The sequence below is a fragment of the Piliocolobus tephrosceles genome, chromosome 3 (assembly GCF_002776525.5).
Source record: "Piliocolobus tephrosceles isolate RC106 chromosome 3, ASM277652v3, whole genome shotgun sequence".
Classification (NCBI taxonomy): Eukaryota; Metazoa; Chordata; class Mammalia; order Primates; family Cercopithecidae; genus Piliocolobus; species Piliocolobus tephrosceles.
In genome coordinates, this window is record NC_045436.1 from 67,140,260 (window position 1) to 67,155,793 (window position 15,534).

Below are 15,534 nucleotides of genomic sequence, written 5' to 3' on the forward strand. Positions count from 1 at the left end.
GACCTGCTTACCACAAATCAAATGAAAAATGTGTCCAAATGCTTTTTAAACTTTTGACAGCTATACAAATATAAAGTGAAAAAAGTACGATAGAATTAGATATGCTACTTTCAACTTAACCTTAGTAAAGAAATTAATCTGTAAGTCTAATTTATCTTTCAATATGACCTTTAGATTATCTTAATAATTATGTATACCTGTATGAATTATGTTAACTTGCTAAGGCTTAGTTTGCTCACCTACAAAATGAGAACAAATATTTCTACCTCACAGGATTTACTTAAGCACTGCAGAAGTCAACCCGTGTAAAGCACATAATGAATGTTAGCTGCGATTTGCTTTTAATAATCATTTGAACTACGAAAATATTGCAGAGATGGAATATATAACTAATACATATTTTTAAAAGCATGTTTAAATAAAACTACAGGGTAGTCAGACTAACAGACACAAAACACACATACACCCACACACACACTTGATTCAGTATAGAATTCTTCTGTGAAAACAAATGATTTTAAGACTTCACCTTAAAAGTTTGGATTACTACATATTTTGGTACATATAAATCTTGAAGGCTCCTAAATTACAAAGAGTAAGAAAATTTTAAACTTACTTCTGCCACACAACGTAGATAATTTCCCTGTAAATAGTAACCTTGTTTAGAAGGCAGTTCATCTATACTCCACACCTGATCCGAATAACTATCATGTTCTTCCATTATATATTTCCCTGACATGGTAACAGGAGGAAGGTTAAGACTGGCAGAAGGAGGAATGGTTGACATATCTGTGGCAGAAACTTTTGAAGTAAAACGCAATCTGTGATTTGGCAGCTCAAATGTAAATCTTGTCTGTGCACCTGTAAGAAATGAGAAAAGTTATTGTTCATGTTAGCGTTCATTCACTCATTCATTCCTCATTTTTTCCAAAAAGGATATCTAAGAAAAATGCATGGATATTCCCAAACCTGTCTTGAAATATATGAAAGCATATTTTAAAGTTGCTTATAAAATATTCCCTATCTTTAAATACGCAAGTCAATCAGCAAGTATTATTAAGCCAGTATTATTTATTAAGACTGGCAGTGTGTTAGGCACTAGAAAAACACCCACGTTCTTTATTTCATAGAAGGTAGAACAGAAATACAATGCCCTTATTATTAAAGAATTGTAACAAGAAAATTAATCAAGTTAAAAAAAATTCCCCAGTCCACACAGTGCTTTATTCACAGAGAATAGTAGGTAGTTAACAATGTGTTTACTGATCCTGATTCAGTGTGGAAATAGCTAAAATTGCCAAATCAATTAAACTGTACTCACTGAAACATTCATAAAGTATAAATTTATACAAGCATATGTCTCTTTGACCTTAATAATTATTCATGGGACCATATATCAAATAAGGGTATACTATGAATTTTAGTTTACTGTTGACCTTAAACACTTAAATCAATAATCTGGCACATAATTGTTCAAACAAATATAAATATACCAGCTTTACTATTATTCAGTCCATATTTCTCCAACTGTTTATGAGGGCATGAGGAGAAGCCTTATTAAAATCAAGATCTGTTATTGCCCTTTACACATGTAATGTACATACACATGCTCCTTTCAAACCAACAGAATCTATTGATATTCTTCTGTACATTACCAATTCTCTCCACTCAAACATCATCAAATTGCCTATTTAGCCTACGTATATAATTTATTACATATCCCTACTGCTCCACAACTGAGCCAGAAATAATTCTCTTTTTTTCAAAATACTAATCAAGGGTCATCTCCTATATGTCACATTCACTACATTCATTAACTATAGTGCTTGCACCTGGAATGAGTTAGCCAAAAACAGAAAAATGCTCACTCACCAACTGGGATGAGTCATGACTGCCCTGATCTCCTCTTACTGCTCCAACCAGGAGGCTCCTTGACTATCATTTACAAGCTGCAAGGGGTGGGGACTGTCTACCACTGTTGCTACCACCACTACCATTGCTAGCACACCACCAAATAAAAACACCAAGATTGAAATAATCCTAGGCCTCAGTTACTGAGTCATCCCTTATTACTAGTATAGTCATTCTTTTACTGTTTTTATCTCTTTCCTTTAATTTCAATAAGAATTTTGGGTTCTTACCTCTCCGGATATTTAACAATGTGTTTACTCTAGGACCCTAAACCGCCTATCTGACTTTTGACTTGCTGCTTCTGTGGACCCTTGTATTTCATGGGTACCCTGAATAAATGACCAAATGTGTGTAACTTATTGTCAGCCCTGGACTCTAATATCTGAAGGCCTAAGACTTCTGACTCTGCCAAATATGGAAATTTACTTTAAAATGCTTCTCTTGCTGGTAACAGAAAGGTCTAAATGTTCAGCAAAATTACTCTTAATAAAGAAAGCCAAAATGCTAGAGATGGGCGTACATATACAGTAATCTCCCTTTATTTGGGATAGATGTGTTCTAAGATCCCCAGTGGATGCCTGAAACCATAGATAATATCAAACCCTATATATATGTCTTTTTCTATACATACATTTCTATGATATACATTCCTATGATAAAGTTTAATTTATAAATCAGGCACAACAAGAGATTAACAACAACAACAAAATAGAACAACTATACTGTAACAACAGTTCTGTAATTATCTTTGTAAATATGGGGGTCTCTCAAAATATCTTATTGTATGTAATATTTTCAGACTACAGTTGACCATACGTAACTGAAACATGAAGAGACAAAACACATGAATAGGCAGGGACTACTGTATACACATACTTACATAAATATGTACATGTCTGCATATATTCATGCATATGTATATACTTTTAAATTATGTTAACAGAATAAAGGGGAAAATACATTTTCATTTCATTAGATACAGAACAAAGTATCTGATTACATTTGCCAATAATTCTTCATAGAAATTCTTAGCACAGTGGGAAAATAAGTACATTTTCTTAACCTGATAGCAGAAACCTACAGCAGACATCAGACTTATTCATGTAATGTTGATTCCTTTAAGAAAATGGAACAAGGCAAGCACAATAAGGCAAGAAAAAGAACTAAAAGTTGGAAAGAAACAAAAGTATCATTATTTGCTGTTTAAACAGTATGACTGTCTACAGATAAAACTCCTAAGAATCTACAACTTACTAGTAATAATGGTTTAATGTGGTTGCTGAGTATCAGATTAACATAAAAGCATCAAGCACACTTGTACAGACTACCAACAATTTAGAAAAATGCCATTTTACAAAAGATAACATTTGTAATAGCTACAACACCACAAGATACCTAGATATCTAAATAAATACATCTTGTAAAAGATGCACAAAAATCTTTAAGTAGAAAAATTTTAAACTTTACACAAAAACATTAAAGAAGACTTAACAGAGAAGTAAGACTTAGGAAAAGGAAGGTTAAATATTGTTTAGTTGTCATTTCTCCCCAAATAAATCTATAGATTCAATTAAGTTCTTACAGAAATCTAAACAGGCTTTTTTAGGGAACTTAACAAACTGATTCTAAAATGTTTATGAGGCCAGGCATGGTGACTGATGCCTGTAACTAGCACTTTGGAAGACCAAGGCAGGCGGATAGCTTGAGGCCAGGAGTTTGACACCAGCCTAGGCAACACAGTGAAATCCCACCATCTCCACAAAAAGTTTTAAAATTAGTCAGATGTGGTGGTGCATGCCTATAGTCCTGGCTACTCAAAGGGCTGAGACTGGAGGATCACTTGAGGAGGTCAAGGCTGCAGAGAGCTATGATCATGCCACTGCCCTCCAGCCTGGGCAACAAAGCAAGACCCTGTCTCAAAAAAATAAAAAAACGTATATGAAAGAGCAAAGGACCAAAAATAGCCAGGACAATTCCTGAAAAAGTCAGGCAGCAATATGATACTGGTGCAAAGAGATCAATGAAGCAGAATAGAAAACTCAGACTCCCCACGTTAAAAATAACACTTAATGTGTGACTAATTTTTGGATTATATATCACTAAAAAAAAACAATAAATTAATAAGTGATGCTGAGATCACTGGTTATATACAATGATCACTGGTTATATACTACCCCATGCCAAATCTAAGAACAATAATAATTGATTAAGATAGATTAAAAACTTAAATATGAATAGCAAAACTCAAAACATTCAAGAAAAAATGTATCAGAATATCTTTATTATCCTAGGAAGAGAAGCATTTCTTCAGGATATAAAAATACACATCATATAGGAAAAATAATGGTAAATTCAATTACATTAAAATGAAGAATGTCTGCTGATTAAAAAGTTAAATGATAAGCCTCCAACTAGGTGACAACATATAAACATATAATATCAATGAGTTAATATATAGAATTTATGAAGAATTATTGTGAATCAAGAAAAATATAAATGACTCAATGGCAAAGTAAGCAAAAAAAAGGACCATCAACTGGCATTTTATATATATAAACATGTAAGGAGCTCTTAGTCAAATAAAAAAATTCCTAGTTAAAAAATGTGAGATTCCGTATAAACAGAGTTCAAAACAGCTAAAAGCAAACTTTAAATCATTTATGAGTATATACATATATGGTAAAACTATATGGGCAAGCAAAAGAATGGGTAAGACAAAATTCATGATAGTAGTAATTCCATGAGAAATGAAGACTGGCTTTTTTTTTTTTTTTTTTTTTTTTTTTGAGATGAAGTCTCACTCTGTCGCTGAGGCTGGAGTGTAGTGGCACACTGTCAGCTCACTGCAACCTCCGCCTCGCGGATTCAAGAGATTCTCCTGCCACAGCTTCCTGAGTAGCTGGGATTACAGGTTCCTGCCACCATGCCCAGCTAATTTTTGTATTTTTAACAGAGATGGGGTTTTGCTATGTTTTCCAGGCTGGTCTTGAAGTCTTGACCTCAGGTGATCCACCTGCCTCAGCCTCCCAAAGTGCTGTGATTATAGGTGTGAGCCACCACACCCAGCCAAAGAAGGCTTCAAAGTATTGGTAATGTGCCAGTTCCTAGGTTGTATTGTGGGTTGGTGAGTTCACAGTACTTATTCTTTAAAATGTGTATATGTATAATTTCATGCTTTTGTATATATGATAAATTCCATAATGTTAAAAGCAAGGAATTTTGAGATAGGATATATTAATAGAAGGGTCACAATACCATATAGAATTAGCTGTTTTGAAGAAATAAATGACTTCTGATTTAAGCTAAATGAACCCAATGTGAAAATAAAACAAGTTATTCAGTCTATTGAAAACTTAACAGATGTAGAAATGGGTTGATTTATTCAACTAAAGTTTAAACTGGAGAAATGGCCTCCATAGTTAAATAATTTTATGGAGTTCAAAAGAGTTCACTCTGGCCATTCAAGGTACTGGGGTGGGGGATTGATATTTTTACTTGACTAGAGAACATCATTAATGAACTTTAAATGTTATAATCAAAATTACTTATAATATCTATAAAACCAAATTTACCTTTTTATCAAGATACTACTAATTTCTCAAAGAAATCATGAATTTTAAGAGAGTGAATTCAGAATTCAATATTACCTGTCATTCCATGACTTCTCATTCTTCCCATCTTGTATTCTGCTTTCAGAGACGGTAAAAGTGCTGCTCCAATGGCTATACCATCTAACATGGCACTGAATTTAAGAACAATAGGCTTCTTTTCTAAGCCTTCTGGTAGCTGAGGAAATTCATTTGTTTCAACAGGAGTTTGATTAACACTTGTTGGGGTTTTTTCAGAGGGTAGTGGGGTTGCAATATCTTCTTTTACAGGCTGTGGGCTAGAAAGCAAAAAATAATAATTAAAAAATAAACACAGGAGCTACCATTTTATTGTAGAAAATCATTGGATTTCTCAGTGAAAAATAGCAAATATATACTGTGAATAGATGTTTTCTTTCCAATATCAGATCATATTCAGACTTTCTAAAACAGATGTTGAACAATGATGATATGGAAAAGTAGACAAGAAGTAATAACAATGTAAAACTCCTAGAATGTTATACTGCCAAGGTGATTCTTAACAGTATTGCAGAACTGGGATTGAAACTCAGATTTGTCTGATTCCAAATTCCGTGACTTAACCATTACACACTACTACTGATATTATTGCCACTACTACTACCACTGTTAAGAATGACAACACGAACTCCAACAATAACAATAATAACAACAATTTGAGTGCCAGGTACTCTTCTTAGTGCACTGTGTGCTTTGTCTCATTTATCTCACTTTAAATAGGTACTACTGTCTCCACGTTGCAAATGAGGAAGCATAGCTAGAGTGCTGAAACTAGGATTTAAACCCAATCAGTCTGACTCCAGGGTCTAATTTTTCAACTACTATATGGATAATATATTATAATAAGGAAAAGTTTCTTGGAGCATTTTAAAACTAAAATTTATACATTCTGGATTCCATATTTCTGTTCAGAGGAAAAACATTTAAATTTTCACTACTTAGTCAACTTCAGCCATGATTAAACATTGTATCAGAATTAAAGATTTAGATAGAACAACTGGAAAAATCAGCTTTAAGACACCTTCAAAAGACACACTAATGTTTTCCCACTTTATAGGATGTGGGAAATAAAACGTAAGACAACTTTGTAACCTTTTACATGTATTTTTTTTTTTTTAGATGGAATTTCGCTTGTTGCCCAGGCTGGAATGCAATGGTGTGATCTTGGCTCACTGCAACCTCCGCCTCCCGGGTTCAAGCGATTATCCTGCCTCAGCCTCTCAAGTAGTTGGGATTACAGATGCCTGCCACCATGTATTTTTATTAGTTACAGTTTATGGAGACCATGAATAAGGCTCAGCAGCGAAGATGCATGAACAAAGGCTATAGACATAGGGAATAAAGGTTAATGCTCAAATTTACTGCCCTTTAAAGTATTTATGTGGCATGGTCAAATGCTGCCTTGGGACATAAATGATCACTACTATACGTTCTTAAACCTGTGCAGTCATAAATTTCCAATGAATTCAAAGTAAACAAGGATTGACATGGTCCTGGAATTCATCAAGTTGCTTTTTATTAGTACCTCTTATAATACTCACAAATCTCTAGGATCTCTTAAGCTTTGTTTATGCAATATGGAACACTGACAATTGCAGTGATGACACTGTACTTTAATGCTATCAAATGTCATTCTCACATGATCACGATTGGCTACTCTCCTCTTGCTCCACTGTCCATAATGGTTGATACTTAGAAGTAACTCATCATCTCCCTCCAAACTTTTGTTAATGCAGCAAAGAATATCCTGAGGTAGTATATGGAATCACAGAATGTAAACAAATAAAATAACTTACACTGTAGAAGGTTGTCTGATTAGGTCTGAGATTTGTTTAGATAGTTGGTGAGAACTTCGAACCATCATGCTGTGTAAGGTGGCAGGGTGCTGAGGAATGTTGATGCTGATAGCTCCTACTTTGAACACAGCAGCATTGTTTGTCTTCAGCCCTCTCTGGGCACTGTAGAGGGCTTGGGACTTGGCAATACTACATTTCACTACAGTTCTATCAATAGAGAAAGAGGACCATTAAAATACAGCCAACAGCCAAGTAAAGAGAAATTTTGAAAAAATATTGAGAGCAAGAAAAATACCTATAAATTTGAGAGGTCTTCAAAAAGTTCATGGAAAATGTATATTATAAAAAAACTACATGTAGATTTCAGAATCATTTTGCACCAAAATAAACTCATATTCACTTGTTAAAACATGCAAACAGGATCTTCTTTAATGTACTAAGAAGGATAAGACATCAGTTTGACAGAGCCCCTATCAAAACAGTATGAATTCTGCTAAAATTGAAGCAAGAACAAGCATCAAGTTTATGGTGAAGTTTGGGTGGAATTATAGCGAAATCATTGATGCTCTACAAAAAGCCTTTGGGGATAATCTCCCAAAGCAATTAGCAGTTTACGAATGGATAACTCAAGAAGGGACAAGACAATCTTGATGAAGACCACAATGGCAAACCAAGTATCAATTTGCTAGGAAAAATTTTATCTTCTTTGTGCCTAATTGAAGAGGACCAGCAATTAACAGCACAAACAACAGCCAACACCATAGACAACTTCAACTGATTCAGCTTACACAATTCTGACTAACAACTCAAAGTTGAGCAAACTTTTCCACTCGATGTGTGCCAAAACCATTGCTCCCAAATCGACTCCCAACAAAGGCAGAGCTTTCAACGGAAATTTTAAACAAGTGAGATCAAGATCCTGAAGCATTTCTTCAAAGAACTGTAATGGGAGATTAAACATGGCTTTACCAGTACAATACCAAAAATAAAGTACATCAAAGCAATGGCTACAAAGAAGTGGAAGTGGTCCAGTCAAATCAAAAGTGGACCAGTCATGGCTGGGCATGGTGGCTCACACCTGTAATCCCAACACTTTGAGAAAGTGAGGTGAGCAGATCCCTTGAGCTCAGGAGTTTGAGATCAGCCTGGGCAACATGCCAAAACCCCATCTCTAGAAAAAATACAAAAATTAGCTGGGTGTAGTTGCACATACCTTTAGTCCCTGCTACTTGGGAGGTTGAGGTGGGAGGACTGCTTGAACCCAGGAGACCAAGATTGCAGTGAGCTGAGATTGCACCACTGCACTCCAGCATGGGTGGCAGATAAAAGTGGACCAGTCAAAAGCAAAGGTCATGGCAACAGTTTTTTGGGATGCTCAAAGCATTTTGCTCGTTGACTTTCTGGAGGGCCAAAGAATGACAACATCTGCTTATTATAAGAGTGTTTTGAGAAAGGTAGCCATAGCTTTACTAGAAAAATGCTTGGGAAAGCTTTACCAGTCCTCCACCACAACAATGCTCTCGCTCATTCCTCTTGTCAAACAAGAGCAATTCTGTTAAGAGTTTTGATGGGCAATCAGTAGGCATCCATTTTACATCTTAATTTGGCTCCTTCTGACTTTTTTTTTTGTTTCCTAATTTCAAAAAAAAAAAAAAAAAATTTAAAGGGTACCCATTTCTCTTCAGTTAACGTAAAAAAGACTGCACTGTCATGGGACCCTCTGTTCATTAGCGATGGAATAAATGGCTGGTATCATTGATTAGAAAAGTGTCTTGAACTTGATGGAGCTTATGTTGGGAAATAAAGTTTATATGTTTTAATTCCATTTTCCACAGTTTGTGAAGCCCCCTCATAACTGAATGAACTAAAACGACTTAAAAATTTTCATGTATTTAAATTATACATTGAAGAAACAATGTTATCTAAAAATATTAATATATTTTATACTATTTGCACTGAATAGTGTTTAATTTCTTTAATAGGAAGAATCTATAGAAGAAAATAAGTATATGCTCACATGTAAGTAAAAACATGAACAAGATCTATTACACACATAGACACACAACATTCCACTTTTTATTTTACCCCCATTCAGAACTCTTTTGTTCTCCACCTTATTTTAGAGATCTGTACAACCATTATACAGACACTGAATATGAAAAGAAAAACAATTTTCACTATACTTCTTAAAATCTAATTAGGGAGTCAAAGAAATTAGAATAACAGTCATCCACTATGTTACAAGAAATTGATAGGAAGGAGGAAGTGTAACTTGTATTTTCTGCTTTTCATTTTCGATGAGTGGTAAACAAATAATAAAAGTTTGATTCATAATGAGCAAGGCTATTACTTTTCGTTAAGAATTGGTATCCTTTAATTACTAGTACAGACATAAAGCTAAGATATTATCTTTCTTGATTTCTTTTGCTCTTTCCAATGCCTAGAACAGTTCCTAGAAGATAACAGACACTTGCCAAATATTTGTGAAATGAAAGAGCAGAAAGAAGTAAAGCAAAAGAATGACTTCTACCACTACAACGGTGGAATTCCACAGATAGGATATGATAGGACATTTATGTAGAAGCCATAATGAAGTCGTCTTTGACACATACACACACCCTTACATACATATTTGTTTTTTAAAGATGGGGTCTCATTGTTGCCCAGGCTGGAGTGCAGTGACACTATCATAGCTCACCACAGCCTGGACCTCTTGGGCTCGAGTGATCCTCCCGCCTCAGTCTCCCAAGTGGCTGGGACTACAGACACGTGCCACCCTGCCCAGCTAATTTGTTTTTAAATTTTTTGTAGAGACAGGGTCTCATTATGTTGCTCAGGCTGGTCTCAAACTCCTGGCCTCAAGCAATCCTCCCAGCTCTGCTCCAATAACTTCTAATATAAATGTGATCCTTCAAATGGGCAAATGATTATTGACAATCAGTAAATTTGTCAAAATACACAAAATACATTACTTCATATTAATTACAGGCCAGTTTACATACATTAATCTGTGCTGGGCTGCAGAAAATTTGCCAATTATTTATAGTCTCAAGGATATGAAGAACCAGTTCATCACATTTAACTTTTATTAGGATAAACCTTGAAAAGCCTAACAGTAGCTTTATCAGAGGTCTTGATTATTTATAAACAGCAAAATCTAGGTATTATATAAAATTCAAAACCAATTACTAGAGAGGTATACTTTTTTCTTCCGCTAGACACTATTTCTCGGAGACGATCACCAGAGGGTGGAGGCGGTAGTTTATGTAATTGGCCTAGTCAGCATGAAGGTAGGCTCTGGAATGCTGACTACTTACTGAATTTTGAATCATTTCTAACAGTATAATAATTAAAACCATTGTTTAATACCAGTATTTCAAGTTCAGTTTCAACATAAGCCAGAACACACGCAGATGGTGCTGACATGCAAATGGCTCTCTAGATGTGAATAGCATTCATCTATTGAATGAAATTAAACACATATTTACATATAGTAAAGGCCATTAAAATCTATTAACAGAGCAGTCAACTCTCCCCATCTTAAATACAGAATTATAAGGTTGAGATGTACAGATGTTTTATTATTAGTGTTTTAATAATTATTTCTACAATTAGTGAAAACTCTTTCTTGCAAAGTGAATTTTTTAAGCTTCCATTATATCAAAAATTAAGTACTTTGATCATAGAAATTTTAACAGTAACATATCTGAAAAGGCACAAGCAACACACAGCTACAGTGTTACAACTTGTCAACAACAGACAAAGTATGAATTACCAAAAAAGCAGCCCTTACCTGTGTTTTCTTTGATTACCAGTAAACTTTAATCTAGTATATAAAAGGGTCTATATTACAGCTACGAAACAATAACTAAATAATTCACAGCCATGAAAATAATTTAAATATTTTAAAAACTATTCAATACTACAGTAATCACAAAGCCATGAAAAAGAATAATATGACATACAGAAACTCTTGTTTGGCTGTACTTGTAGGAGATGTAGGAAAATCCTCCAGTCTACAGATGAAGAGTCAAGAGAAAGCAGGAAAACAAAAAGGAGGCAAATAAACATTCATGCACAAATTAGTTACAATATGACCAATCATCTGGAAAGCTTTTCTAATTTCCCACTCTAAAAATGTTCCATTAAAGTACCATTTGAACTATTTTTTTCTATTCCATGTTCTTTTCATTGCAACTGAAAATGAAATACCAAAGAATACACTACAAGCTTGGCAGTAACTAATAAATAACTTTTATTTTTCAAATAAAACAGTTAAGGGATCTTTACTTGGGGGAAAAAAAGAGCAAGAAATATCAGCAATATAATATTTTATCAAAAATCTGTTTTATAAACATTATGTTTTACAAGGTTAAAGACTATTGGATGTCCTTCTCTTTAGAGATAATAAATAATGAAGAGAAGAGATCCAGGAGGATAGAGTAAATAAAACTCATGGGACACCTAAAGAAATTTAGTTTACTTTCTGAAGGTAACGTACCCATGGTAATTCAAATTTAGAGTAAATGAAAGAATCATGGAATCCATGGTCTATGACTTTCAGTAGAAGGATCATAAGGTGGAGAGTATAGATTCAGGCATCTCTTCTTACTGACTGTATTAAGTATTTTAGGCACTATGTTGATCTTTCTGAACCTCAATCTATTGTTCTGTAAAGGTGGATTAAACCACCCCGGTTCCCAAAATTGCAGTGAGGATTAAATAAAATAATATAGGTGAGGCTCCTGGCCCACAGTAGGCCCTTAATAATATTGTAATTAATACATAATAAGAAGCCCTTCTCCTATATTGAATGAACAAAAAAAGATCTCATCTCTCACAACCACCAGAATTTCCTGCCTTTCTTGAAAAGACTTCTCAGGAAATGTGATCTGGATAGTAGGCAGCTATTATGAAATATATAGTCTTTGGTTCTACACTTATAGATCCAAACCAAACCTGAGACAGTCTCCAGGAAGTCTTGAGAATGGGCCCTGTCTGAGGCTGCTGATTTTGGCCAAAACTCACTGGAGAAAGCTATGGCCTATTAATAAACATCCATTTCAGGAAATATTCCCCAAGGTAGCTAGCACATTATTCAGATTTTTAAAATATTATTAGAGCTGTAACATATCATATTTCTTAGTCAATCTGGGACTAATACTTAATTTTTATAACCCTGAACCAAATTCTCTATTAGTCATTTTGGATGTGTTACAGGATAACAGTAGCACAACATTAGCTAGCCATAATATTAAGAAACAGCAAATTCTGAAAATCTGACCTAAATTATCAAGGCTGTTTTATAGTTAAAATGAAACTGCTCTGCTGAATGGAAGTTAGGAATGAAGGTATATACTACCAATTTTAGGAAGACAAAAAGTATTTTTCTAAAATATTTTATTTGGTGATATTCTCAAGGACAGTCAGAATTCTTAGTATCTGGGAACTGAGACTGTATATATAAACCTCAAAAATCAGCATGTTTATCTAAAGAATTTCAAGTTTTGTCTAAAACTGTAAGTGTAAGAAAATAAAAACTGACATACTTACTGTATATTTGGTGTAATCCCTTCAAGCAGCACAATATTAACCCCACCAATATGAGCAGTAGCACAAGTCTCAGTCATCTTTTGATGTAAAACATCTTAAATATGAGAAAAAAATATTTATTTGAATTCTAGATATAAGATACCTGAATTTCATATTAAAATTACATTTTATTCATAATATATTCAGTAGCAAAAGATAATTTTAAAGTTATGGTAAATTTGGTTCAACAATTTCAGAGCTACTTTTTAAAAAATTTCCTTAGTTTTTTATTTCTCTGCATTTAATACATACATACGTATTAAATGTCAAAATTGCAATAATGCACAGTATACACTTCGATATGCTATTCCTGCATTAGTCTACTGGCATGACATAGCCTAATGGCATTTTAAATCTCAGAAATAATACTTACTGCAGAAAAGTTGGAAAATTTTTAAAAATAGGAAAAAGAAACCACATAAACCAGCACTCTTGGTCCATATAATTCCTGTGATTTTAATGGAGGGTTTAAATATTTTAATTACTTAAAAAATGAAATCACATAAACAATTTTGCCTACTTTTTTCACTTAGCATTATTGTTCGTATTAATAAATTCTGCAGTATAATTTTAATGGGTAAATTGTAAACTGGCATATGTTTGTTTATAAAAATAACCAATTTTTTAATGCCAGACACTTGGCTGCTGCTTTGTACAGATAACTTTTCACACAATTGTGATCATTTCTTCTACCTAGGTTTGCAGACCTCTAATTGCTGAGTCAAAAGATAAATTGGCTACTGATAAAAACTATTAAATTAACCTTCAGGAAGGTTAAACCTATTTATATCAATTTAAAAGTGAATAAAAATGTCCGTTTCTCTAATTCTCACCAAAAATGAGTATGGCCATTCTTAACTTTAGCTAAACACGTGAAAAAACTGACAAATTTTTTTTTTTTTTAATCAACTTAGACATCTGGATGTTTGTGTATTGTTTACATCCTTTGTGATATTTCCAAGGAAGGCTGGTGTGTTATTATTTCTCTCAGCAATTTGCAGTCAGTCCATCTAATTTCTGCAGAGAATTTTCTTTACAGTCAGTCCATCTAATTTTTTCAGAGAACCGTGTGTATGGTTCACCATGTCAACCCCAAGTACATAATCCTCAAATTTAAAATTAGTTTTTGAGTAAATAATAAATGTTCAGGGTACAAAACAAAACAGGTAAAAAAGGATATGTAACAAAATGTAGGTTCAAAGTAAGTTTTGATTCGACCTTACAAATTTCTCAATCATAAAGTTAACAATAAAAACACATGGTGATTGATAACTTCTTTTTCTCATGTAATATAATCTGTCAGGTTATTTTCACAACCAGAAAAAAAAAAACACACTGGTTTTATATAATCATTGCTGCCAAAAGAATCTCTGCAACTGTATTGCTGTATCCACCAAGTCTAAGAAACATTTGCTTTTTTATTTTAGCATCTCTGAAAGTGGGATGCAGTTTATAATCAATGGCATCTGACCATATCTGGCAGTGGTATTTTCTTTGTGATACATAAAATAATAGTGCATCTTAAAACTGATGGGCTCCTGGATTTGATAAAACATCACACCTTGTGTAATCATTCTCAAGATAAATGGTATGTTTTCACTAATCTATGAAATGTTGTATCAACTAAAGGGATTTCTTTTTATAGAGATATTTAGTATTAGATTATAAGATTTCTATGGTAGTAACAAAAGCAAATTTTTCATAAATTTCATTATTTTGGTAAAATTTTCTGCCTTTAGAGACATCTTAGTAGTTGATATTAAAAGATAAAGAATAAATGTCACTGAGTATAGGTATATTGGTTCAATATTTATGTGCTAAAATATTTAGACATCAAAGCTGCCTCAATTCACTGATACTCAATTACAACAAAGTTCTTGGTATCTCAGAATTTGGGAAGTCCAATTTTTCTGGGGAAAAAAAAATTGCTAAGTAGGAATTTTGGAGACATGGCAGTGGTTTCCTTCAGAAAAGTAGCACTGATTATTATGTATACATAGCACTTTATTAGAAAAATCATTCATACCTTTCATTTTTTCCTTAAGAGTAAAACTGCCATGGATCCTCTTCAGTTCTGATTCCATTGTTAGTCCACCAATATCTGCCTCTAGGTGTGTGCGGTTCACCATGCCAATCCCAAACACTATTAGAGTAACATGCTGAGGTTCAGAAGTTACCAAGCTACGTTTCCTCTGCGTCTTAGTCAAACTGCTGTTGTCTTGTTCATTCTCAAACACAACTTTACATGTTGGCTCTGTAGGGCTCCGAACTCCTTTATAAGTAAATGAAAATATACAATTTTAGATAGGAAGACTGAAAAATGGAAGAACATTCCAAACGTTGTCTTTCCTTTCTTTCCTTCACACTCCCAACCAGTCCTCTTTCTCTTATTCCCCAACAAAATGATTAAAAATTTCTTCAGCATTTTTCCAAGTTCCTACTGAAAGTGAATAATAGAGCCAGATATTTTAAATCAGGTCTGTCTAAATCCCTTTAAGAACATACCATGTAAGAGTTTAAAAGGATGGGAAGTATGGTGGCAGGATATCTGAATTCCATTACTATTTTATTGCCTGTTGACAGACAATTTCTCTCCATTTCAATTATCC

General features: G+C 33.7%; 1 protein-coding gene across 6 annotated transcripts in view; it reads right to left on the reverse strand.

Moving 5' to 3' along the window:
- KIAA1109 (KIAA1109 ortholog) overlaps window positions 1–15,534 on the reverse strand; it is a 215,483-nt gene that overhangs the window by 74,526 nt on the left and 125,423 nt on the right. For 5 of the 6 annotated variants that reach the window (XM_023217544.3, XM_023217546.3, XM_023217547.3 and 2 more), the window contains exons 48-53: window positions 14,952–15,197; window positions 12,887–12,980; window positions 11,299–11,349; window positions 7,334–7,540; window positions 5,559–5,797; window positions 617–861 (exon numbers count right to left, since the gene is read on the reverse strand). In XM_023217544.3, coding sequence (XP_023073312.2) covers window positions 617–861; window positions 5,559–5,797; window positions 7,334–7,540; window positions 11,299–11,349; window positions 12,887–12,980; window positions 14,952–15,197 — 1,082 coding nt within the window. The remainder of the gene's footprint in view (window positions 1–616; window positions 862–5,558; window positions 5,798–7,333; window positions 7,541–11,298; window positions 11,350–12,886; window positions 12,981–14,951; window positions 15,198–15,534) is intronic. The other variant, XM_023217545.3, reaches the window with a different exon arrangement.